Raw genomic sequence first — 24,395 nt, forward strand, 5'->3', positions numbered from 1 at the left:
ATATTTGGGGCAGTAGTCTCTGGCTCTGGATGGGGGTAGGACCCCGCAGAACAACCTGCCAGACCTCTGAAAAGCCACACGTTCAGGGAGCTGTGAAGACAAGCTTCCAGGATGTGAGGGAAGCAAATGGGCTGTTCTCAGATTGGGGCACAAAGTGAGGCCCTGCGCGCAAAGCAGGGGGATTGTGGGGTCAGTAGCATGGAGCTGTTTTGTCGCCTGGGACGCAAGATCTGGGCTCGCAGCTCTTTGAGCCCACCAGGCCACTCTTCCTTCCTGCTGTGCTCGTGAACCTGAGCATATGTGGGCCTGGGTGTTTGGCCTGGTGTCAGCGTAATTCTGTGAGTGCCTGATAACAGCTGAGTATGTGTGTATATTTGTGAGCTTGCTTCCGTGTGTTTGTGTGTGTTTTATGATTGTGTATGTGCGTGTTGGTCAGTGTGTACATGTCTTTATGCAGTGGTGGTGGGGAGACTTGTATGTTTACACATGCATTTCCTGGGGGGGCATGTCCCTTCCATATGCCTTTGTGTGCAGGCGTGTGTGTTTCTGGCTCTGTGTGTTTCTCCATGTGAACATGTGTAGGTGTGGTTATCTGGGTAATATTTTAGTACAGGAATGATCCTGGAGTGTCAGGGCCCAGCCCCATCCTGGCTCGCATGGCCCATGAGTTTGTTCTCTGTGTGACCTAAGTATCTGTCCACCTTCTCTGGGGAAGAAGGAGTGTGGAGGTTGTACATTCAAAGGAGCACTGGTAGGGGCTTCGGGAGGGCTCTGTGGGCATAGGCTGGCCTGTGAGTAGGTGGCCACCAGGAAGGCACCAGCTTAATCCTGGCTTAACGTGCCGCCCCTCTTTCACCTGTCGCAGTGTCTGACATTCCACCATTAGTGAGTCATTCCCCATCTGGGACCCTCTTTGATGTGCATACCTCCCAGGGGAGGAGGCCAGGGAGCCTGACCGCTTGCTGAGGGCAGAGCCCCAGGAACAGGGAAGGGGGGAGGAGGAATAGTACATCAGAAGGACTCTGGGAAAGCCCCCAAATTCACTGGTACTGTTAGTACCGTGGTGGGAGAGCCCAGCTGCCGAAGGCAGCCGCCCTGGCTTTATAGAATCATCAGATATCAGCGCTGGAAGGAGCTTCATAATACAGATACGAAGACTGAATCCTGGCAGGAGGAAATGGGCAGACCCTGGGAGGCTCTTGAAGTGTGGGATGCTGAGTGAGGAGAGGGGACCCTGCCATAGTGACTCTGAGCAGGTCCCCTGTCCTCTGGGCCTCAGGTACCTGTCAGTACTATGTGGGTGTTGGCCTGGCAGCCCCCTGTGGGCCCTCCTGGCTCTCACTCTGTGACTCTGCCCTCGGCCCCTTCCTGGAGCCTGTGCCAGGGTGGGGTGAGGTGTCCCTACCAGGCTGCCAAGATATCAGGTCTGCCTGCCAGCCTGTGTGACCAGCATATCTCCTTTCTTGGGATGATATCTGGATGGGATCTTCCCTTGCCTTTCCTGTTTACTTAGGTGTGCTGTTGGCATTTGCACAAAGCCCCAGAAAGATACTGAGGGACACACCTATTAAAATAGGCTCCTTCCTTGAATGATCTCAGTTTGGGTGCCAGCCTTAGAAATGGCCAGGGGAGGAGGAGCTGGGCTGGGCAGAGGGAAGGCCCATAAGGTGAGGAGCTGCCTCCATCCTGATCACTGCTTCAGGGGCACGGGTGGGCAGCCGAGGGCTCAGTAGGCATCAAAGGGCGGTCAGGCCCTCCCACCTATCTTCAGTGACCCCGGATCCATTTGTTAAAAGGGGAGCAGGTGATGAAGGCAGGATTGAGGATGCAAGACCAAGTAGATCGTGGAGTCAGGGGAAGGAACTTGCCCTTCATAGAGCACCTACTATGTGCTAGGTGCTTTACACTCAGGTGAGAAGGTGGCTCAGAGGCCAGTGTTGACACACGGCTCCCAGGTGCCGAAATGGTTGTGTTGGAATGGAAACCCCTGGTCCCCTAGGTGCTGCCTTCTGGGCAGGGAATGAGGCTCTCGTGAGGATGGCACTGGGCAAGGCTGCCCCTCCTGAGCCTCCACGTCCTCAACTGTGAGCCCTGTGCACTCAGGGAGTGAGTGCACCTTCCTTTCTTTCCTCCGGTCCAGAGGCCCAGCACAGTGCCTGGGCTAAGTGCTGCGAGGATGGGCTGAGCTGTGAGTTCCCCTTCTGGCCTTTGACTGTGTGCGCGCGCATGTGTGTGGGGGGTGGTTCCTCCCCCGCCCACCCCCTGGGCCAGGACTCTCCTGGTTACACTCCCAGTTCTGCCACCTCTCAGTTCTGCCACTTTCAGCAAGTGGCTTAACTTCTCTGAGCCTCCACCTACCCAGTGGAAAACTCGAAACATTCTGAATTCTGTGGCATACATCTTCCCCAGGAGTCCCAGTAAGAGGCATTGAGCCCTCCTTGGGACGCGTGCAGGGGAAAGAGCAACTTGGCAGAGCAGGAGCACGGTAACTGGTAATTTATCATCATCATCGCTTGAAATTGATTGAAATGGGTGAATGAAGGAATCATGTGTCTGGAATTCTGAAAGGCCCTTGAGAAAATCTCTCAGAACATCCTGGAGAAGGAGCAGGGTCATGGGCCCCGATGCCAGGAGGGTGGCGTAGTGGCTGGAATGGGTGGGGGAGCTGCCGAGAATTGGGGTCCTTCCAGCCAGAGACCCTGCAGGCCTCTATCCTCAACTTGGGACTGCCCTGCACGTTGCTCAGTGACGTGGATGGAAGCTCAGGGGGGCCTGTGGATCAGCTTGGGAGGAGGACTTCTGAACGGGCAGTGGGCCGTCACACATGGGCAGAGGCTACAGGTTGTCCTCACCCAATCACTGGGGATGGGCTGGGGGTGGTGGCACCAGGCAGCAGCCTTGTGCAAAAGCCCCTGGTGCTTAGTTGACCTAAGCACAGTGACGCAGCTGTCTGTGAAGCACAAGGAGCATGGCTGTGCGGGTGGAGGCAGAGCACCCTGTCTGGGGAGGGGGCAGGCTCGGTCCCCACGGACTGCACAGGCTGCTCGCTGAGCTTTAGACTTCAGTCCCTGCTCTAGTGAATGAGAGCTGCGGCCTCCCCCTGAGCAGCCTGCCCCAGTACTTTGTTCCTCGGGAATCTCTATGAGGTCCCTTTAGAAAAAAGTGCTTGTTTAAAAGAGTTCAAAACTGCCAAACTGAATGATATACTATAGCTCCAGCATCATTTTGCAAGCATGTTCATTCATTCCCCGGGATGACACCAGGCCTGTCCCCGCTGCCAGGCTGCCTTTAAGCTCCTCAGAGAGCCCAGACAGACTCCCACCTGTGGCGGTTACTTCTCAGGGCAAAAATACCTTCTTAGGGCAAAAATCAGTGGTTGTACTAGAGGCAGCATCAGTCATAATAACAATATAGCTGGCAACCACTGTGTTTAGTTGTATAATAGTTGCAATTTTATTGGTGATCTCTTACCTCATGTAATTTTTCCCACAACCCTATAAAGCAGGTGTCATCATTAGCCCTTTTTTTTTTTTTAAGATTTTATTGGGGAAGGGGAACAGGACTTTATTAGAGAACAGTGTGTACTTCCAGGACTTTTTTCCAAGTCAAGTTGTTGTCCTTTCAATCTTAGTTGTGGAGGGCGCCATTCAGCTTCAAGTTGTTGTCCTTTCAGTCTTAGTTGTGGACGGCGCAGCTCAGCTCCAGGTCCAGTTGCCGTTGCTAGTTGCAGGGGGCACAGCCCACCATCCCTTGCGGGAGTCAAACCGGCAACCTTGTGGTTGAAAGGACGCGCTCCAACCAACTACGCCATCCGGGAGCTCAGTGGCAGCTCAGCTCAAGGCGCCGTGTTCAATCTTAGTTGCAGGGAGCGGAGCCCACCATCCCTTGCCGGACTCGAGGAATTGAACTAGCAACCTTGTGGTTGAGAGCCCACTGGCCCATGTGGGAATCGATCCAGCAGCCTTTGGAGTTAGGAGCACGGAGCTCCAACCACCTGAGCCACCGGGCCGACCCATTAGCCCATTTTATAGGTAGGGACACTGAGGCTCAGAAAGGTCTAGTAATTTGCCCAGTTTATTGGAATTAAGACTTGAACACAAGTGGTGTGAGAGGACTTGAGCTGGCCCAAGGGGTGTGATCAGCAGGTCTGGCTTATGAAGTCAGGATTGGCCTCCTGGAGAAGGTGGGATAAGTCAGGCCGTGGGGTGTTGAAAGGAGGGTCCAGAGCTTTATCTGTCCCACTTAATCCTCACTGCGGCCCCCAGCCATTTCACAGAGAGGTGAGGGGCCTTGCTGGCCATCTCCCAGCCAGCGGTCCGTGGAGCCAGAGTCAAACCCCATTTGCCTGCCTCCAGCTCCCAGCTCCCGGTGGGCTCCACCACAGTCCTAGGAAGTGGGCATCAAAAACGCTGTTTTACTTAAAGAAGGAACATGATTTGCCCACTGCCCCTCCCTAAAGATTGACTTGAGTCTAGAACAAGATTTTCTGACTTGAAGACCACTCAGTTTCTCTTGCTGAGTTCTGGGCTGCATCTGCCTCCAGAAATCACATCTTGGGACCTGTCCATGAAGGAATAGGAGCAAAGGCTCATTTCCCTTATCCAGGGCTGGGTAAGGAACTGCCTTTGGCCCTCTACCCCCTGCAGAGGTCAGTAAGATAGCTGTGCGGCTGGGCAGAGCAGGGAACTGACGTCCGGGGTCTTTGACTAACCTTGCTGTGTGACTTTGGGAAAGTTCCTTCCTCTCAAGGCCTCCCTCACCCTCGTAATGCAGTCCTTTGGATCTGAGGCCCTTTCCAGAGGTGGCTTTCTAGGGTGATGGGCATTTGCTAAGCCTGCCATATGCAGGGTTCTGAGCTGGGTCTTCTGGGGGACACAAGGTCCTCCAGGGTGGACGTATGTGGTATGGTAGGGGGGTTTGGTTAATGGAAACCCTCCCTGTTCTGAAGAATCACTCCCCAAGATCTGTGCTCCCCGGCATCTTGTTAATCTGTACATTGCTCACGTCATAGTGTTCATGGCTGTCTTGGTCACTGTCTAGCACATAGTGGGCTCTTGATAAATGGTGACTAAGTGAATGTTATAGAGAGTTTCAGTCCCCAAGGCCATGGTCAGTTTGTGTGTGTGTGTGTGTGGGAGGGCGGGGGAATACATGCAGAGTAGGCTTCAAGGAGAAGGCTGCTTGTCAGAGGAACGTTAAGTGTAGGTTTAGGAAGAGGGTGTGGAGAGGAAGTGACACACGTCTCACTCAACCTCCTAGAAGGGAGGAAAAAACATGTTTTAAACTCAGAAATAGGATAAAGTTGTCAATATTGCTATATAATGAGCTACATAAATTGTGAAACATGCTTCATGGTACTGTGTTACATGAGTGTAAAAATTGTACAATTTCCATCAGTGTAGAAAATAAAAATCAAGAAAAAGTACAAGTCCATTGGGGGAACTCGCTTGACAACAACACGTGTGAGGGAAGAACCCATCCAACTTAGCCAGGTGCATCTCCCCTCCCCCCATACCTGGCAAGAGGCCGAGTTTGGGAGAGCTCATGTAGTAAAGGTGTAGGTTTCTGCCTTCATGTTGTGTCTTTTGGAAAAAAGAAAAGGCCTACTGTCCCCTTGTCTGCCACCATTTGTGGTCCCTCTGCACCAGGCATTGCCCTGTGGGTCACCCCTCTGGAGGATGGTCCCTCCTGAAGCTAACACTTAAGAGATATTTGCTGAACTACAGCTGAGGAGAGCACCTTCATGGGTCCTCTCAGGTGAGAGTCATTGGACTGCACTGGAAAGCCTTCTGGATGAGAAGGCATTTCACTTGGGCCTTGCAGGATGTGTAGAATTCTGACAGGTGGCCACAGGAATAGGTCTTCCATGGATATGAGACATTGAGTGGGAGGAAAAAGCAAGGGGAGAAAGATAGGAAAAGGGAAAGCTTAAAGAGGGTGGGCAGAAGAGGGGGTCCTGTGGAAAAAGCTGGCTAGGAAGCTGTGTGTTCTTAGGAGATTCATCTTACCACTCTGAGCAAGATTGCTTCGTTTGCAGAAAGGGATAATGTTTCTCTGTTATTTTCTGTTTGTGTGGGTGACGAGATGATGTGTACAGCCAGTGTTTGACCTTGTCATGTCTAGGATGCTGGGGCCATAGAGGGGGACAGATCCCACACAGGGCATGACTTTATAGCAAATGTCTACCTTTCCCCCTGGACCAGAGAGGGCCCCTAAGCCTACCCTCTATTGTGTAATGAATGAAATGTGATGTTCAGGTTGTGTACAACATTAATTTCAAAATGAGAGGCTGCGATTGAGGCTGGGGTGGTAAATCCCCAGAACCCTCTCAGACAACTCCTCCCTCAGGAATTCCCCTTCCCCGTTTTCCTCTCCTTCCACCAGCCTGTGGATCCAGAACACCCCAGGCTGTGGCGCCTTGAGCCTCCAAATCTACCCCATCCCCTGGAAAGGGGGCACTGACTGGTTCACTCCGTATGTATTGACTACCTTTGGCCCTGGAGCTCTTCCGGTTGGGGGTGGGGTTAAGCTCTGTCCTCAGAGCCCAGTGCAGCCTAGTAGATGGACCAATGGCCTGAATGGGGGCCCACTGCCCGCTGAGGTCTGCCATACTCCTCCCTGGAGGGGGCCGCTCCCTACCGTGCGTCCTGAGTCGGCTCAGGCAGCTGTCTCTCTAGCTAAGGCCCGGACTTCCCTGGGACCTGGCTCCAACTCTTGAAGCACGCATTGGGGAATGCTCAGCAAACATTTAGCCCCTCCATCCCTCCGTAAGCTAGACGCTAGGGACTCTGTCCCTAGGTGGTTGCCCCGCTGGGATACAAGGGCTCCAGGCAAAGGGCTCTACCCTGAGCCAGTGATGATCGCCTGCTGAAGGAAAGTCACCCAGGTTAGGGGTCTAGGTGGCCAGGGTAGCCACCGGCCCTCAAAGGACCGCATGCCTGCTCTCAGAGCCTTAGTTTCCCCAGTCTGTACAGCTAGCCACCGAGAACACAGAATTCGCAGGTGGAGGAAAGCGCCTTGTCAATCTGGGACGGTGTGGGGGGCGTGGATTCCTTAAGGCGGGTGGGGGTGTGTGACCTCGTTTCGGGAAGAGGTGAGGGGGCCGCGGCGCCCAAGACCCCGGGGGTCCCCGCCCATCCGCAGCCCCGCCCCCTTGTCCCCCGGCCCCCACCCTCGCGCCCGGGGGGCTCGGGCTGCCTCGCCGCTGCAGGCTCGGCTCGGCTCGGCGTCGCCATGGCAACAGCGGCTTAGGGGGCGGGGGCGACGTGGCGGGCTGGGCTGGGCCCAGCCGGGCGGGCGGCGCGGGGTGGGCTGGGCCGCGCTGCGCGGGCCGGGCCGTCGGCGCTCGGTCGGCGGGCGGGCGGGCGGCGCGGGCCACGAGCTGCTGGGGCCGAGCCCGAGCCCGCGCCCGCCCTCGGCCGCCCAAGCCAGGGCACGGGTCCCGCTTGGGTCCCGGGCCCGCTGCCGTGCTAACCCCGCCTCCCCTTCCCCCTCTTGTCGCCCCGCGCGCAGGGCTTCCTCAGCCGCCGCCTCAAGGGCTCTATCAAGCGCACCAAGAGCCAGCCCAAGCTGGACCGCAACCACAGCTTCCGCCACATCCTGCCGGGGTTCCGGAGCGCCACTGCTGCCGCCACTGCCTCCTCCGCCGCGGACAATGAGAGGTGAGCCCGCCGCCGCCGCCCGGCCTCCGCGTGCCGCCTCCCCGGGATGCGCCCTGGAGGGCGCGGGGACAAAGCGAGAGCCGCGCTCGGGCGCACTGAAAGCGGGAGGGCACCCCACGCCGCCCTCTGGCAACTTGTGGGGCCACCTCGGACGGGGGGGGTGGGGGGCACGACAGGAGATCCCTTCTCTCTGCCCCCCGGTGAGGCCGGGCGGGAAGTGCCCTCGTGGAGAAGTCCTGCCTTGCCTTGTGGAGGTAGGCATTGTTTCCCGGGCAATGCAATGCCCAGAGCTGGGGACAGAAGTGGCGCTTCCACCCTCAGGACCCATCCCCCTGCTTCTGGAACCCCTGGGTGACCGATACAAAAGGCATTTTCTGCTGGGTATTGCTGAGACCCAGTGTTGAAGAAAAGGGTGAACATCTGGATGGGAGGAGGCCGCTTGGGGGACACATCTGCTCTAAGTAGGGCGCGTGCTCCTCTGGGGGCTGGGGCGAGCAGAGGGGGCAGTGCCCAGGCCCTGAGCTCAGGGGCATTGCCTGAGGCCGGGAAAGAAGAGCCTCATCTTCTCCAGCCTGGGCAGCTGCTTCCCTCCCTACTGCTCCACTCCCAGGGGTGTCTCCTGTTCCCTGTTTCCTTTTCCTGGGCAAGCCAGGAGCAGGGTGTGGAAATTCCAGGGGGAGGTGGCTTGTGAGGCGGAGGAGGTGGTTCAGCCGGCCCAGAGTCACTGGCAAGGGAGCAGGCTTCAGCTCGCAAGGGCAAGCCATCCTGTCCGCGTGTGGGGGCACTGGGCGGACACTGTCTCTCGGGGCCCAGGTGCCCCTCCTTGAGCCATGCCAGCCACGGCACCTTTCCATTTGGGCACAGGTACACTGATGGATTCCCGTGCCAGTTAGAACGTGTCCCTGCTCCGCTAGTGGAGGTGAAAGAATGGGCAGGCACCAAGGAGCCTTTTCAACATTCAGCCCCGACATCTCAGGCCCCTGGCATCTGTCTTCATCGTGCTGTGCCCTGTGTATGACCGGCGCGTTGATGAGTAGGGGAGGCACAGGGAGAATGACATTGTCTCTCTGCTCCCCCTTGGGTCTAGCAGGCAAAGGAGTACAAGTTGCAGCCCAACTCCTGCCCCAGGTTGAGTGACTGTTTAACTGACCCCTGGCATCTTTCCGGAGAGTAGCCCCTGTAGAATTTCTAGACCTTTAATTTCCCCCAGCCCAGAGCTGTTCTCTCCAGTGTATCCCTATCGCTGCCTGCAGCTGCTTTCCTGCCCCAGTTGCCAAGCCCAGCCGGAGGCAGGACCCTCAGCCTTTCTCTGATGGCCGTGGTGCCCCAGGGGACCAGGCATGCCCTGGCAGGCAGATGGATGCAGCCAGGCCAGAGCTCAGTGCTGGGTGCAGCCACTGCGTCTTTGAAAATTTCACTTCCCATCTTTGTTACTGTCTGGGCGGCAGGCCACCAGGTTTGCTGCCTTCCTCCCTCTGCCCGGCCCCGCCTCCGGCTTTCTCCCCCAGGAACATGCCCTTCTCTGCGCTTTCCTTGGCGGGGGTCAGGACCCTCTGCACCCGCATGCGGGGGCTTGTGTACGTACCCCGTTTTGTGTGCATGTGTTGGTTGTCGGGGAGCAGGAGAGAGAGCAGGTCCGGCCTCCAAGTGTGTCTGCCCTCCCGGGAGCAGACAGCGTGCATGCCATGTTTACCTCCCTCCAATGGAGAGCCTGCACCGAGGAGCCGGAGACCGGTGAACGCTTGGCTGGCAACCCTGGCCAGAGGTTGGGGCATGGCCGAGATGACCTCGCACAGGTCCTGCCCAGCTTGGCCTCAGGTCAGCCTTGCCATATGCTGAAGGGGTGCAGAGTTGGGGGGTTGGGAGTGAAACTATAAGCCCATTTCTAGAAACGTTGGTAAACGGTAGCGGTTGGAGCAGAATGGCACTGGCAGTGGTGTGGAATTGTCTTATTAATTTTCTGTAAACAAAATCTGGCTTGGTGACTTCTCTGGCACAGGAAGGGAGCCCCGATTTCCCATGGACAGGCAGAGGGACTGAGTTTGAAATTTCTCTTCCCAGCCTTGGAGCTGAAATAGGCTTTGCTAGGACTGGGGTCTCCTGATTTGCTGCTTTGCTTAGAAATAGATTCATCGGCTGCTGCTTGGATAGATGGGCAGATATTTTGTGTGGGGGGGGTAGCCCCTGGAGTTTTCCTGTTTGGAGTTGAGTGAATAAAACCAACTACGGTGACCCAACCCTCCCCCCTCTCAAAGCTCATGGCCAAACCTGGGTGAGTGGTGAGGCACCTCCCCCCACTCTGACTTGGTGGGTTGTGCTCTTGAAGGCTGGGAGGACAGAATGGCTGCCTTTGGCTTGGCGTAGCAGGCGAGGAGGGGGTTGAATCCTGCTCTGTGGGACCCCCACTGGGCTGCCATGCCTTTGGCTGGAGAGGGTTAAGTGCAGAAACGCTAGCCTCAGTGAGGGGATCTAGCCTCAGTGAGGGGACCAGAATGGGAAGGGGGAGGGGGTCCTAGGGTGGCAAGCGTGAGCCCTGGTCCCCGTGGCCTCCCCCTGTAGATAGCACAGGGCACTTGGGGGCGGCTACTTGGGTTCTGACTTTGGAGGAACCTGTCTGCTTCATGGCTACTGAAGTGGCTTTGTTGCACGCGGTCTGCCGTGCTCTGCAAACTGCTGTGTAGGGGAGGTTATTTTTTGCGCTGGAATTCTCTCACCTGGAGGTTGAAAACCAGTTGGTTCTGGGCTGCCTGGGAAATAAGTCTGCCCCAGGAGTGGTGGCACTGAGGCTGGCTGATTTGGGGAGAGGGCTGATGCCTGGTTGCGAGGCTGGAGTCAGAGCAGTCAGGGTTTGGTGGGCACAGTTGGGCTCTGGCAATCCCTTGGGCCACAGGTTCGAGCCTTTGTATGTGTTCCCCTGAAGTGTCCTGGGGGAGGTTCCCAGCTGGTCTCCAAAATCCCTGGGCCCTTAGACACTCATTTCTTCTTTGGAGGTTTGGAAATAAGCACCAAGGACAGTAATCATGTCTCCTGGATAGCAGAAATGAATGCTGCTCAGAGGCTTCCAGGTGAAAGGTGTGCGGCAAAAGCATTTTTGTTTTGCAGGCTGGAAATGTTTGCTGCTTCATTTACAAGGCAGTTTTAATGTGGGTAAAAACAATCCAGGATGTGGTGGTTCTGCCTTCCCAGAAGATAATTTCTAAGTCACTCATTTATTTATTAATGTTCCTGAGTAGCTGGGAGGTTCAGCTGGCAATGTTATATTTTCTTCATCCCTTTTTTTCCTGATACTGTTTCTGGGTGACTCTGGCCCTCCACCCGTGGTGGGAGTCTGTCCTCTCTGGCTCTCTCCCTGTTCCCCTGCCCCCATCATTACTCTGAAGTGACTGTATCCCCCTTCCCATTCTTCCCGTTCTTCCAGTGCAGAGCTTATCACGTAAATGGGGGCAACCCAAGTGGAGGGGTGCAAGGCTGCTGTGTGTGGAGTTAGAGATGGATTACCCCTCCCAGGGATTATGTGTGTTACCTGGAGTCCACACCTGAGTTACTAATGGTGGGATTCCAGGCAGTGTGAGACTGGGGAGGGAGACACTTGGAAGTAGGGTAGGGAGGCTTCCGGGGACCCTCAGTTGGCCCTGAGTAGGCGGAAATCAATTCTGCCCCTTTAGGTGAGGCAGTCCCTGGAGGGGGGGAGAGGAAGTTTGATGAGAAGCAGGGAAAATGGAAGATGGGATCTGTTTTCCTGCTTTAGTTGTTGACAGTAGCTGCAGGAGGGGCGGGCATCCAGGCCTGGCTTTTCTTGCCCACTCTCCCTCCTCTACCATAGACAGTGAGGGCCTGATCCTTCTCTGCCCTCCCTTGGGTGACTGTGCAGTTTAGACAGTCTCCGGGCATAATGGAAAGTATGTGATCTTGGGTTTTGAAGCCAGGCTTTCTTGGGGCAAGTCACTTAACCTTTTTGAGTCTCAGTTTGCACATCTGCAAAATGGGCCTGAGGATAATGTTGGTGGAGGCATTAATGTTAATATATTCAGCATGTATTTAATAGCAAGTGTCTGTCCTGTTCAGTGCTATCCGCTTTGCAACTAACATGAGGTTTGCACATTTCTTCTATGTTTCTAAAATTTTATTCTATAAGTAATAACGTGTGAAAGAGGCTAGACTAGCATGTTGTAGGTTTTCAAAAAGTGGTAGTTAATATTGATAGGGAAAAGTCACTTCATCTTGGTAAGCCTCAGTTTTCTCATCATTAGCGTAGGAATAAAAACAAGCAATTGTGGCGTGGCTGTGAGCTCCGAGAGAGAGTAGATGTTGCCATCGCTTATAAGGTGAAAAGGGCTATACAGAGGATCATTATTACCTTGAAACAAGAAATAGCCGGGCCGAGTGACCCTTGTTCTGGTCTACACCTGGGAAAGCAAACTTTTGCTGTATGTGTTTTAAAAATCGATTTTAAAAATTACATCTTATATTGGATCATACTTGTTTCTAATCATTTAGGCATTTAGGTTATCTGGCTTTTCTTTATTAAAAATGATGCTGGTATTTAAGTCCTTGAATATTTATCTTTGTCTATGTCTTTGATTGTTTCCTTAGGATAAAGTCTTAGAAATGGAATTATTAAATGAAAGAATAGAAACAATTTGAGGTTTTTGATAAAAATGACCCCCAACGAAAATCTGTAATAATTTACACTCCCCAGTGATTTTTGAGAGTGCTCACCTGCTTCCTCACACCCTTTAAAATGTTGGGTGTCATCATGAAAACACTCTTTGTCATTTGAATAGGCAGATAAAAGTGGTATTTCTTTGTTGTTTGCGTTTCTTTGCTTGCTAGTGATTGAATATTGTTTTCTGAGTTTAACGGCCAGTAGTGCTTTTCCTTTTGAGTCTTGTCTATACCTGTCCGTTGCCTTCTGAACGTTCTGACAAGCCCGCTTAGAGGATGTTGCTCTGTATGGCCTCCCTCCGCTCTGAAGGGCTCCAAGGAGATAGATCTTTGTTAAATGGGCCTCTGTCTTCCAAGACGTATGGCAGGGAATTCATTAATTACCTGCAAGGAAGGCTCCCCAGTTCTTCCCCCTCTCTCCTCCCCTCCTCTCCATAAGAGAATCAGATTAAATTCTTAATCCGATAATTATCATAAAGAGGCCTGGTGTTTACACAGCACTTGGAGAGGTCTTCTGCCCTACAGTGTGGGCAGGGAATGAAGGCGCTGTTAGATTCAGGGAAACTGAGGCACATAGTCAAAGGCCTGGAGGTGGGACCGTCACAAGAAACAAGCCTTGCGACCCGGCCCAGCCCACCTGCAGCATTGTACGTGGAGCCCCGTGGGCAGGGCTGATCGGAGCGCCACACAGGAGCCACGTGATGCTGAGCCTCTTCTCCAGAGAGGGAGGGGAGAGCCACAGAACACGACCCGGACGTAGAGAAGAACCAATTTATTTTTTGCTTTCTCATTTTTATCACCCTCCTTTTAGATCTGTGGCTCCCTCGTGTATCTTCCAGAGATGCAAGCCGGGCAATATTTTTAGGAACGGTGGAAATTAGCTAGTGAGAATGTGATCAGCCCTAGGCTGGGGTTTCAAAGGCTGGAGAAGCCTGTCTTTATATAAGCATCTGTGGGCATGTGTATGTCTGTGTGTGCATGTTTTTGTATGTCTTGCAAGTGGGCACTTGCCCTCATGAGTGTGCGTGTGTATATTATATGTAAATGTCCTGTACATGCCTGTGCATTTGAAACGATTAATCACATGTAAAGCATTTGTGCTTGGCACTTCATATTGGGTTGGACCATGGGAAGAGGCTGTTTTTGTAGGTTGAATATAGACATACGGTTCAATCTAAGAAGTGCTCAGTAAGTGTTGGCTACTGTTATTATTATTATTGTGTCTGTTTTCTTTTTATGTCTACGCGTGTGTATAGTGTGTTCCGTGTTTAAGCCAAGTCTCAAATGTGCGTGCATATCTGGGTGCAATTTCTGTCTGGGTGAGAGGCCACTGAGCTGGCCAGTTTTGTGAACAAACTGCCTACCTTCTTGGGGAGAACCTTGCAGGGCTCAGCATATACCTGAGCCAGGAGGCTAGCCACCCTCTTAATCCCCTCTTGCCTTTAGGTACCAGGAGAAGCCCATTCCTGAGGGGTGCCGTGGGGCCTATCCCATTCTCCCCAAGTAACCCTGCCTATTTCCAGATCCCATGTCTGAGGATATGCAAATAGACTCTTTAATGGAATCCCTTTGCAAAATATTACTTGAAGCAGAAAGTTAATTACCAGGCTCTAATTAATGGCTATTTTAGAAGGCCACAGAAGAGATCATAGGGAGACCGAACAGGAGAGAAGGAAAACACCCAGCTCCCCGGGCTGGCTTGGTGACTCCTTCCCAGGTGGCAGAGCACACTTAGCTTCTCCCCTGCTCTGAGCTGCCCGCCCACTCCCCTGCGGTGATGGGCTGTGGGTGAGTGAAAAAGCGCCCTCTGCGTGAGGAGCCTTTGGTGTGCTGGTCTTCTGGCAGTCAGTCCATCCATCCGTGAGGAGGGGCCTGGGCCGCATTCCCAGCCTGGGGGTGGGATGTGTGAAGAGTTGTACATAGCAAGCCTGGACTGCGGTGAGGCTGTACCGTTGCACCCTGACCCCCAGCCTCCCGAGGCCTCCGAGAAGCCAGGTGACATGCCCTGGGCTATGGGAGGGACAGTCACTGGCCCCTCTGCCATGAAACTAACCCCTTTCTTACCCCTCCAGGGGCCTTTGGGCTACTGCCTCCAGTCCCCCTGTGACTCCCCACCCCACCCCCAGTGCCTGAGGCAGGTTCCCCAAAGGCCAGATCTCCACCAGGAGCCAGCTCGGTGCTCAGTATGGAGTCACCTGTGATCATACCTGCCCACCTACCTCACAGGGCAGGCTTAAAGCCCAAGGAGATTATTATGATGGAAATGACGTGGAGTTTCCTCTCCCAGCTGGGGGTGCCAGGAAGGGTGGCCTGTGTTACTGTCCCCTCCTGAGCTAGAGGGCATATGTCTTCTGTGGGCATGCCCTTGTGGGTGGGTGCACAGTGTCACACACATATTGGGGGCACAGCACAGCCTCGGCTGCCCAGCAAGTCTTGTCTACGGGCCACACACATGCCACCTGGGCATGCACTTGTAAGAACCTTCCTTGGCATTTGGAAGGCAGGTCTTGTGGGGTAAGGACCCAGCGGAAGGAGAGGGAGACAGGATCCCCACCTGCTCAGGTCCCTGGCAGCCTGCCTGGGACTATCCCGGGCATTCCTGGGGAGAAAGGGAGGGTAAGAAGTGACCCCAAGGCTGGAGGTCAAGCCTGATCCTTGTGGTATGCTAAGAATAGGGCCTCCCTGACACCCCCACTTGTACCTGCTCAGGAAGCCTGCGAGCACCTGACTCCTGGGCTTGTCCCCTTGAAGACGTCAGCTGATGGCGGTGGCCTGGGCAGGCTGGCTGGAGGCTCTGCCTTGTGCCTTGAGGAGGCGCTCAGGTTTTGCCCGATAACTGAATGTGCTTCATTGTTCTGGGAGGGGAGGGGCCAGAGGACAGCCTCCCAAAGGCAGCCTGAGCCGGTCTCTGTCGTTCCCACCCTCACACTGCCCCTCCCCTGCTGCCACACTGTCCCTTGACTGTCACAGGCCAAGCTAGAGCGACCCGGTGTTCAGGAATTATAGGAACTTGGCTCCTGATCCGAGCTTTACTCAGTGGGATCAATCTTAGAAAAGCCACTGAGTCTGTTTTCCCATCTCTCAAGTGGGGCTAGAAGGGTAGAAATCGGCTCAGGTGGAAGGTGGGTGTGCCCATTTCTCTGCATCACATGCCGTGTGGAGGGAGTTCCTCTTGTCACAGTGGTCCCCCACCTCCCTCTTCCAGTGGGCAGCCCCCGTGGGAGAGGTCCTTTCTCCAGCCCCATCTTCGGTCCCTGTTCCAGCTGGCTCTGTCTCCCGCCCCGTTACTGACACCAGCCTTTTGCCTGGACCTTTCTCGCACCCTCAGGGCTCTCGTTTGCAGGCTGGGCATGGTTGTAAAAGAGCGCAGTGGGCAGAGATACAGACGCCACCCCGATCGCAGTAGCACAGGCCCTGATTTAATGCAACCGTGTCGTGGGGGGTTTTCATAGGAGGGCAGTGGGTTAATGCAGCAGCTCCCTGTGCCACTGACTAAGGGGAAGTTAATTTCATGCTCTGTCTTTCTGACATTCGTAATCAAAGCACCGTATTGCAGCTGCAGACTCTTAGCACTTGAAGGATATGTGAGCCTTAACAAGTCCTGTTTGGGGTGTGGGGGGGTGTTGATTAATAGGTTGTTCAAGCCCCACCCCCTCGGCTCCTTATTGCCCTTCCTGCCTTCTTTTCCCCTTCAGCTTCCCCAGAGCTCATCTGGACATTCAGTCCCAGAATTGACTCTGATACAACCCTGCTCTTGACTTGGAAGCCTAGGGGCTAGCCCCTGGGTAGGACTGCTCAGCCCAGCCCAGCCCAGGGCTGACCTGTATGAAGAGGGATTGCCTGAGACACCTGATAAAATGCAGATTCTTGGGCCCCACCTCAGACCTTCCGAATTAGACTCTCTGCTGGACTCGTCGTGTTTCCCCAAAGTTTGAGAAGCACTGCTCAAAGTTTATTTCTTTCGCAGAAGTGGAAGGAATTGTGCCCTAGCTGTGTGCCAGCAGCCAGCCTAGGCACTTCCCATGCTGTATTCTTATTGATCCCTCATTTTAAGAGGGGTTTTTGTTTTCCATTTCACAGAGATAGAAACTGAAACTCCAAGAGGGGACCATGACTAGCCCAAAGTCATCCGATGGGGGGGGGGACCCCATGCCCAGGCAATCCATTCCTTGGTTGGTACCCCACATCCCCCCATTAGCATGCGGGCCCTTTCTTTTTATGGTCGTGGTGCCTTTTGAAATAAACCTTCCCCATCCCAGAGGAGTGCCAGTCGCCCCCTCTTGTGTTCGCATGGGGCTTCCCACTGGGAAAAGGTGCTTGGGTCTCCCAAGGGTACTTGGAGCAGTTAGGGCATTTGTGACCGCGACCTACATTTTATAGGAGAGCTGGATGAGGCTCAGAGAGCTGAAGGGGCACATCTGGAATTGGAACTTGTCTGCTAACTCCAGGTCCGGTGCGCTCCCACCTGTGCCACCAAGGCCCACTCTTGCCATCTCCCCAGGTACAGGTGGGGAAACTGAGATTCGGAGAGATGTAGTCACTGACCAGGATCAAGTGAGTGGCAATACTGTGATTCAAGCCAGGGGCCACTGCGTGAGAGCCTGGAGGTCAGGACTAGCCACCGGTTCAGGGCTGGCCCGGGTGCCCTTGGCCCCTACCTGGAGTGGAGGTCTTTCCGCACAGCCTTGGGGTTTGGGCTCAGGAACGAAAGTGGTTGTGCAGAGGCCACTGGGAGAAGCCAGGCCAGGTGGAGTGGGCTGTCCTCTCAACGGAGGAGCCCAGGTACCTGCTGGGGGGCATGGGGGTAGGAGGGGAAGAGGGAGTCTGGGCCTGGGGGGCGTGGAGCTGGAATTGGAAGCTGCCCATCCCCATGCTGCCACTTGCTGAGGTGTGCCTCACTCACTCAGAGCTGGTCCAAGGCCTAACTCTACCGACTGTGTCTCTCTGAGCCTCAGTTTCCCCATCTTAACACAGCAAAAACCAAAACTAATACATCGGGGCCCAGGATTCTGGGATTTCTGGAAGGATAGCAGCTAGCACAGGGTGGTGTGTCAGGACTTAGGGGCTTTGCTGCATGGCCTTCAGGCCATGCAGCCCCTGGAGCTGTCGCAGAATGGTGCTCTGGCAGCAGGTGGGGACAAGATATTTTTCATCTTTGCACTCTTCGTGGCGACCTTCTCTGGGTGCCGTGGTCACACCACCACCCACAGCCCTCGAGTGGACCCTCGTGATGGGCCAAGCTCCATGCCTGGCGCCAATACATGCATTTTCTCATTTCAGCTTTACAACAGCACTGAAGGATAGGTGCGATGACTGCCCTCATTTTACAGAGGAGATTGAGGCGCAGACAGACTGAGCAAGTGGCCTAAGTCATACCGCTTGCAAGTGGCTGAGCAAGGACTCAAACTCAGGCGGCCTGGCTTTATTATAGCAAGCTCTCCATCGAGCGCTGTTCTGCATGGTCTGTGTTCAGACGCTCTGTTTTACCAACGGTGTGCTCTGTCAGTAATAACCTCAATAAAGGAACTGCCGTGTCGGAAGCGCCCCCTGCGTGCCAGGCATTGCGTGTTGTATGCTCGTCATCTCTAATCACCCAGCCACTCTCATTTTGTCCTCCCCCCATTTACAGGTGACAAAACTGGCCTCAGGGGTAAAATCACTTTTTGGGAGTTACCCCCAGGATGAATTTAGAAACTAGGTCTCTATGGACCCAAAGCCAGGGCCCTCTCTATTGTAACGGATCCAGTGGGCCGGGCCTGCTCTCCGTGCATCACTGGCAGGAACTGCCTTCATCTTCACAGAAGCCTGTGTGCTACACACTGTTGTTATCCCTGGTTTGCAACCCAGAAACGTGAGTTGCACAGCTGGAATGGCAGACCTCAGATCCCAACCCAAGTAGCCTGGCTCCCAAGTCTGTGCTCTTAGCCACCGCACAGTGCTGCCTTCTCCCTGTTTTACAGGTGAGGAAACAGGGTCCAACAGGTAAAAGCCACTTGCCCTGCATCAGAGAGCAGGTGAGTGGCAGGCGTGGGATTTGCAGCTAGATCTTTCCACAGTGTTTTACTGTCTCCCACCTGAGAGAACATGACAGCTGCCAGTGGGGGTGAAGGGGTGTCCCTGGGCTCTGCAGGAGGCTGTTGGGGGCGCTGAAGTCCTGAGGTGGTAGAGGTGGCAGTGGAGGCGGTCTGCCTCCTGGTCTCTGGGCGGGCTCCCCAGGATATGAGGGGAGGGCTGGCTCGCTGACTGCCCTCCACATTTGCAGTTGATCAGTGATTATCAGTGTCTTCCTCTGTGGGCTCCCCCAGGGTTATGGGCCCCCACATTTCTTCTTGGCAGAGCTCATGAGCTGTGGGTGCATTTGGATCGATTTATGATGCTGAGTGAGGTGGGGCTGGTGGAAAAGGTCGTGGGTCGGCTAACTGGCCTTGCAAAGCAGCTCCCCTTTCCCCCCAGGTCAGCATGTAGAGGTCACTTTCATCATTGCCCAGGAGGGTGAAGGGAAGAGTGATGACAGCAGGCAGGCACTCCCCAGCCCAGCCTTTGTCTGGACCTGAGGGAAGATGGGTGAATCTGATGCTGAGACCTTCAGCTAGACTGGCAGCACGGGGTCCCTGATGATGCAGCCAGGCTCCCGCCTGATACAACCCTGTGTGGAGCGGAGATGGCACGGGGCATGTGCATAGCTGGGAGTAGGTGGGGCCGTGGCAGTGCCATGGCCGGCTTTCTGCCAACAGCCCCGTCCGCCTGCCCGAGGTGGTCTTGTCCAGTTGCCCTATTCATGTGAAGCCCACATTTTTGATGGTTGTTCATGGGAGTAGTGAAAGCCTACTCCAGGGGGCTTACAAGTTACGGGATGGTGGAGTGGGCGGGGGATTTAGCGAGCAATCTGTCCAGAGTTTCTCAAGCTCTGTTCCCGAGGCTCCTGGAGGTGAGACTAGATGTTTTCTTCCACAGGCGTGTGGTCATCCTGACTCCAGGGACTCACTCTGTGACTCAGGACTTCCAGGACTAGAGGTCCTACAGTCTCACCTCGTTTAATCCAGGGCTTCCTGTCCCCACCACCCACCCCAGGAGCAGCTGTTGACATCTGTGGAGCAGTAGTGTTCTGCAGAACATTCTTTGGTAAACACTGATTGGAAGCGTTACCTGTCCTTAGAAGCGTGCTTTTAAGAGGGAACTTGCGAAGTGTCCCATGCCTTTAGGACCTGCAGGAGTAAGCCTCGAATGATGGCGTTGCTGGCCCAGCAACAGTTATGGGGCATGTTTTTTTGGAATGAGGCATCCCCAGGTCCTCAGAGCCATTCCTCAAAGCAGCTACCAACTGTCCTATGTGTGGGATGGGGCCTGGCCCTGGGCAGAGTCCTCTGTGGGCCCAGGGCCTGGGGGGCTTACACCCCCTTTTACGGACTAGGTGGCTCCGTGCTGGCACTCAGCATCTTGGGCTCTGGGCGTTCCCATCCCCCTCTGGACTCCTGTAGAAGACAGAGGCTGCCCACTGATTTGCATAATTGCACTGTCCCCTGAATAATTAATAAAGCTCTGTCCTTGCTGGGAGCAAAGTCTGCACCATTATGGATGGGTTTGCCAGAGCTCTTCCAGGGAGCCGATGGTTCCCAGACTCCTGGGCCTTTCCTGGCATGAGCCCCTCAGAGAGAGGAGGGGGCACTGGGTGGGAGGGGGGTGTGCCCCCGTAGCATCATCCTGGGTGGGGCTGGTGGTGCACACTTGTTTCCTCTGGGGTCCATAAATGGGGCCTCCAACCCTCAGTGATTTGGAATTCGATAGTCTCCTGCTTTGTGTGGTCCCACCAGCTCTTCTCTGCTGTGTGATCAACTGTGGTGGAGACTTAGCCCCGTTTTCGGGTCGCCGGGAGGCACTGCTGACCTGGGGGTAACGGCAGTGATGGGGCATTTTCAGGCAAGAGCAGGGAGGGGAGGCATTTCTGCTTGAGATCATTCTCTTCTTCAGTCCCTCAAGTTTCTGGCCTTGGTAAGGTCGGGGTAGCCTGAGAGTGACTCTTTCCTGAGGTTAAGTCCCTTTTTGTGTTGTTTTGTCGAAGGGAATTTTTTCTCTGGGGATACGGGTTTGTCTCCCTGTCATGCCAGAAAGGGAAGTTGAGGGCAGGGTGTGCTCCTGACACGTTGTTGACGTTGGGGAAGGTCCTATAGTCTCTTCAAGCCAGAGTATACTTGAAAGGTCTTTCTCTCTTCCCTACCTCCCCTGGTCATTGCTTAAAGCACCCATACGGGCGCTTCGCAAACTGGATTCCACGGAACACCACATCCTTGCAGATGTTGATAGGCACTTGAGATGAGGGGATTCCATAGTCCAAACAGGTCAGGGAAACATCCAGGGGATCAAAGCAAGTAAGTTTCTTCACTGCTTGACTCCTAGGAGCCTTTAATATGCTAATGTGCATCTGGGTGTACCAGAGGGTATCGTGTTTCCCCGAAAATAAGCCCTAACCAGAACATAAGCCCGAGCATGAGTTTTCAGGATGACGTCCCCTGAACATAAGCCCTAATGCTTCCTTTGGAGCAAAAATGAATATAAGACCCGGTCTTATTTTGGGGGAAGCATGGTATGTGGAATGCTCTGTTTCCCATCCACTTGGACCATCCAGGGGCTGCTTGCACGTCTTCAGTGACGGGGACACGGACAGTGCCAGCTCTTGGAAACTTTTCCCTTTGTTGAGCTTCCCTAGCCAGCATTTATGTGGCACTTTATTATTTCCCACTTGGCCCTCTTACCAGCTAAGGAGGTAACAGGGCAGATTATCCCGTTTTACAGATACGGCAACTGAGGCTCAGAGAGAGAGTAGTTATCTCACGCAAAGGCACATAGATGGTGTAGAGTTGGCATTTAAACCACCGTCTGCTGGCTGGATCTTCACCTCTTTGCTTTGGCTACCAAGAAACCATTTACTCCTTGGGTAAAGGTCAGTATGTTGGCTGGCATTGATCCTTGGGACCTTGGGGACTTGTTGCTTCTACAACCCCCATCCCAGCTTGCTTGGAGTAAGATTCTGGGGGCGGGAGGTAGGAGGTAAGCTAAAACCTTGTTTAGTAGTATCCCAGCTGTGGGGTCTGGTTTTGGAGCCATACACAGGTAATGGGCATAACACGACCGATGTCCCGCTCATCAAGCCATTCCTGATTCCCCCTTCCGCCCTCTCTTTGTATGGGGTGGGCTATGTTTGAAGTGTCCCAGAGCTGGGTAGGCACTTGTCTTGTGCTGGTGGTAGTGGTTTGCGGTGAGGGGAGGAGGAGGAGGGCAAGGACAGGGGCGTCCAGCTGTCATGTCCTTCTGCAGGCCTGTCTTCTGGGAGCCACTGCCCAGGCCTGGTGGACGGCCACGGGCCGCCTGGGGTGAACCTGTTTACAGCCGCTAGGCTTGGAGGCTACACTTAGGCTGAGGGGTGACTTCAGAACCTAGACCGACTGTTTTATGTCTGCATTGCCCCCAAGTGACACATCCACCTTGTTGCCATAGAGAGCAAGCCACACAGGGGCACCCCGATGAGCAGAATTCTGCTGACACATGGACCTACGTCTGGATCTGGCTTTTTAACTTCCTGTGTGATCTGGGACAAGTAACCTAATCTCTGAACTTCTGTCTCCTTATCTTTAAAATGGGTGTGAAAATGGTGCCTGCCTCCTCGGGCTCTGCGGTCTACGTGACATTACGTGTGTCACATGATCATTTTATCACATCATCTCATGTGCACACACGCATTCTCACCTTTGCACACATGATGCTTTAGAGCTTCTGTTTAAGACCCCAGATTCCTGCCAACATATCCGGCCCAGCCCTTGCAAGGCCCGCCCCATCATGGACCAGGAGACAGCCCAAGACAGGCATGAAAAGCTGTTTGTGCGGACATTTCTCCCACTTAGAAAATCAATATTCTGTGGTCTGCCTAATTGCTCTGTTGCTGCTAAATGAGTCATTATGGAGGGAAAATAGCAAATGTATTGTGAGATTAATGGGAGAAAATAGTTGGCAAATGACTTTGGTTTGCTTCCGAAACTCCAAGAAGGTGTTACTATGAGAAATCTGGAGAGCCATGCAAGGCTGAGTCCCAGGAAGCAGCTGTTGGCATTCAGAGGTTCCAGAGGTGCCTGATGGTCTGGGAGGGCCTCTTGGGCAGGGCACTGATTTGACTATTGTAGGGGCTGGCAATGGCAGTTCCTGAGTAGTCAAGGCTGGAACCGGTGGTGGGACAGGGAGCTCTGTCGGCCTGGTCCAGGAGAGGGAATACTGTTCAGTGAGGGCCCGTAGGGTGCAATGTTCAGGGAAACCAGCCTGGCCCCTCCGCTTGTAGAGGAGACAGGCTGGAATGACTTACCCCAGAGGTAATGTGTAATTGCATTTGAGGCACATGTCCTGAAGGCGGTGGGAGTGCAGAACTGGAGGGTTTGATGTATGGAGGTGGTGGGGACCACTTTGCCAAGGAAGAGAGGAGTGAGCTGAGCTCTCAGGGAAGCCGCTGGGCAGAGGGAGGACCTTGTACAGACCCAGTGGGTCTGGGGATGTGGGACCTGTGTGATATTAACCCTCACAGCCATCCTAGGAAGTGGGTACTAACTCATTGTACAGGTGAGGAAACCCAGACTGAAGATGGGTAAGAGACTTGCCCGAGATCATGTAAACTTTAAATGGCAGAGTCTGGATTTGAACCCAGGCCTGTGGAGCTCCAAGCCGCGGTGCATGCCTGTCTGCTTCAGGGAGCTGGCCTTGGTACCTGCCACGTCTCTGCAGCCTGAGTCAGGGACCTCGCTCCTGCAGGTTAGGGCTCTGCAGAGGGCTGCCTGAGAATCTCCTGAGCTGGGAGGCATAGGATGCTAGGTGGGGGGTCCCCTTGCCAACCCAAAGCCAGGCCTGTCTTCTTTATTGGGGTTTTGCTTACTCTTAATAGTAACATGACATGGGTAATTTTCTGATGATCAAAACACAAGAACGGGGTCCGGCCCGGTGGCTCAGGCGGTTAGAGCTCCATGCTCCTAACTCCGAAGGCTGCCGGTTCGATTCCCACATGGGCCAGTGGACTCTCAACCACAAGGTTGCCCGTTCAACTCCTCGAGTCCCGCAAGGGATGGTGGGCAGCGCCCCTTGCAACTGAGATTGAACATGGCACCTTGGGCTGAGCTGCTGCTGAGCTCCCGGATGGCTCAGTTGGTTGGAGCGCATCCTCTCAACCACAAGGTTGCCAGTTCGATTCCTCGACTCCCACAAGGGATGGTGGGCTGCACCCCCTGAAACTAGCAACGGCAACTGGACCTGGAGCTGAGCTGCGCCCTCCACATCTAAGACTGAAAAGACAACAACTTGAAGCTGAACGGCACCCTCCACAACTAAGATTGAAAGGATAACAACTTGACTTGGGGAAAAAAAAAAAGGCTTGAAGTACACACTGTCCCCCAATAAAGTTCTGTTCCCCTTCCCCAATAAAATCTTAAAAAACAAACAAACAAAGAAAAAAACCACACAAGTCAGCTAATGACTCCTCTTTGAGAAAACTGTAAATAGCGCAGTTCTCCCTGCAGTGAAGTGGGTTGATTTATTCTCCACCATTCATCCCAGCTGGCTTGTCATGGGTGTGGTCTACCAGGGGGCCTACCTGCTGCCTACAGAGGTGGGGTGGAGGTGTGGTCAGCTGAGGGTGCTTAGAGACCTGTGAACTCCCCAGGGTTTTAGAAAGTTCACCAGCAGATGGGGAGAGACCCAGCATTCCTGTGGGCACCAGGAAGGGGGCTTTGGGGGGCATCAGAGGTCATCTCACCTTGTCTGGGTGCCTGGATATAGCTGAGCATTGTGGTGCCATGGGAACCTGGCAGACAGATTCTAGAGTCCCACCCAGAGGAGTTAGAGTCGCAGGTCTAGTTTGGCCCCGGAGTCTGTATTCACCACCCGCTCCCTGTCCCCCTGGTGATTCTGAGACCCACTCAAGTCTTGAGACCTCCAGCTAGCAGTTCTGAATTCTCCCCTCCCTAGAAGGGTCTCATGCCTTTGAGGGATGGTGGTGGTGGTGGGATGTCGGGTTCTCAGGCTGCAGAGTAACCTTGGGGC

The 24,395-nt window shown here is 54.3% G+C and overlaps 1 protein-coding gene across 7 annotated transcripts in view; it reads left to right on the forward strand.

The window, feature by feature from the left end:
- Positions 1 to 24,395, forward strand: part of DAB2IP (DAB2 interacting protein) — a 184,754-nt gene that overhangs the window by 96,280 nt on the left and 64,079 nt on the right. For all 7 annotated transcript variants that reach the window (XM_033122302.1, XM_033122300.1, XM_033122305.1 and 4 more), the window contains one exon: positions 7,513 to 7,661. In XM_033122302.1, the coding sequence (XP_032978193.1) occupies positions 7,513 to 7,661 (149 nt within the window). The remainder of the gene's footprint in view (positions 1 to 7,512; positions 7,662 to 24,395) is intronic.

Source organism: Rhinolophus ferrumequinum, chromosome 12, assembly GCF_004115265.2.
Source record: "Rhinolophus ferrumequinum isolate MPI-CBG mRhiFer1 chromosome 12, mRhiFer1_v1.p, whole genome shotgun sequence".
Taxonomy (NCBI): Eukaryota; Metazoa; Chordata; class Mammalia; order Chiroptera; family Rhinolophidae; genus Rhinolophus; species Rhinolophus ferrumequinum.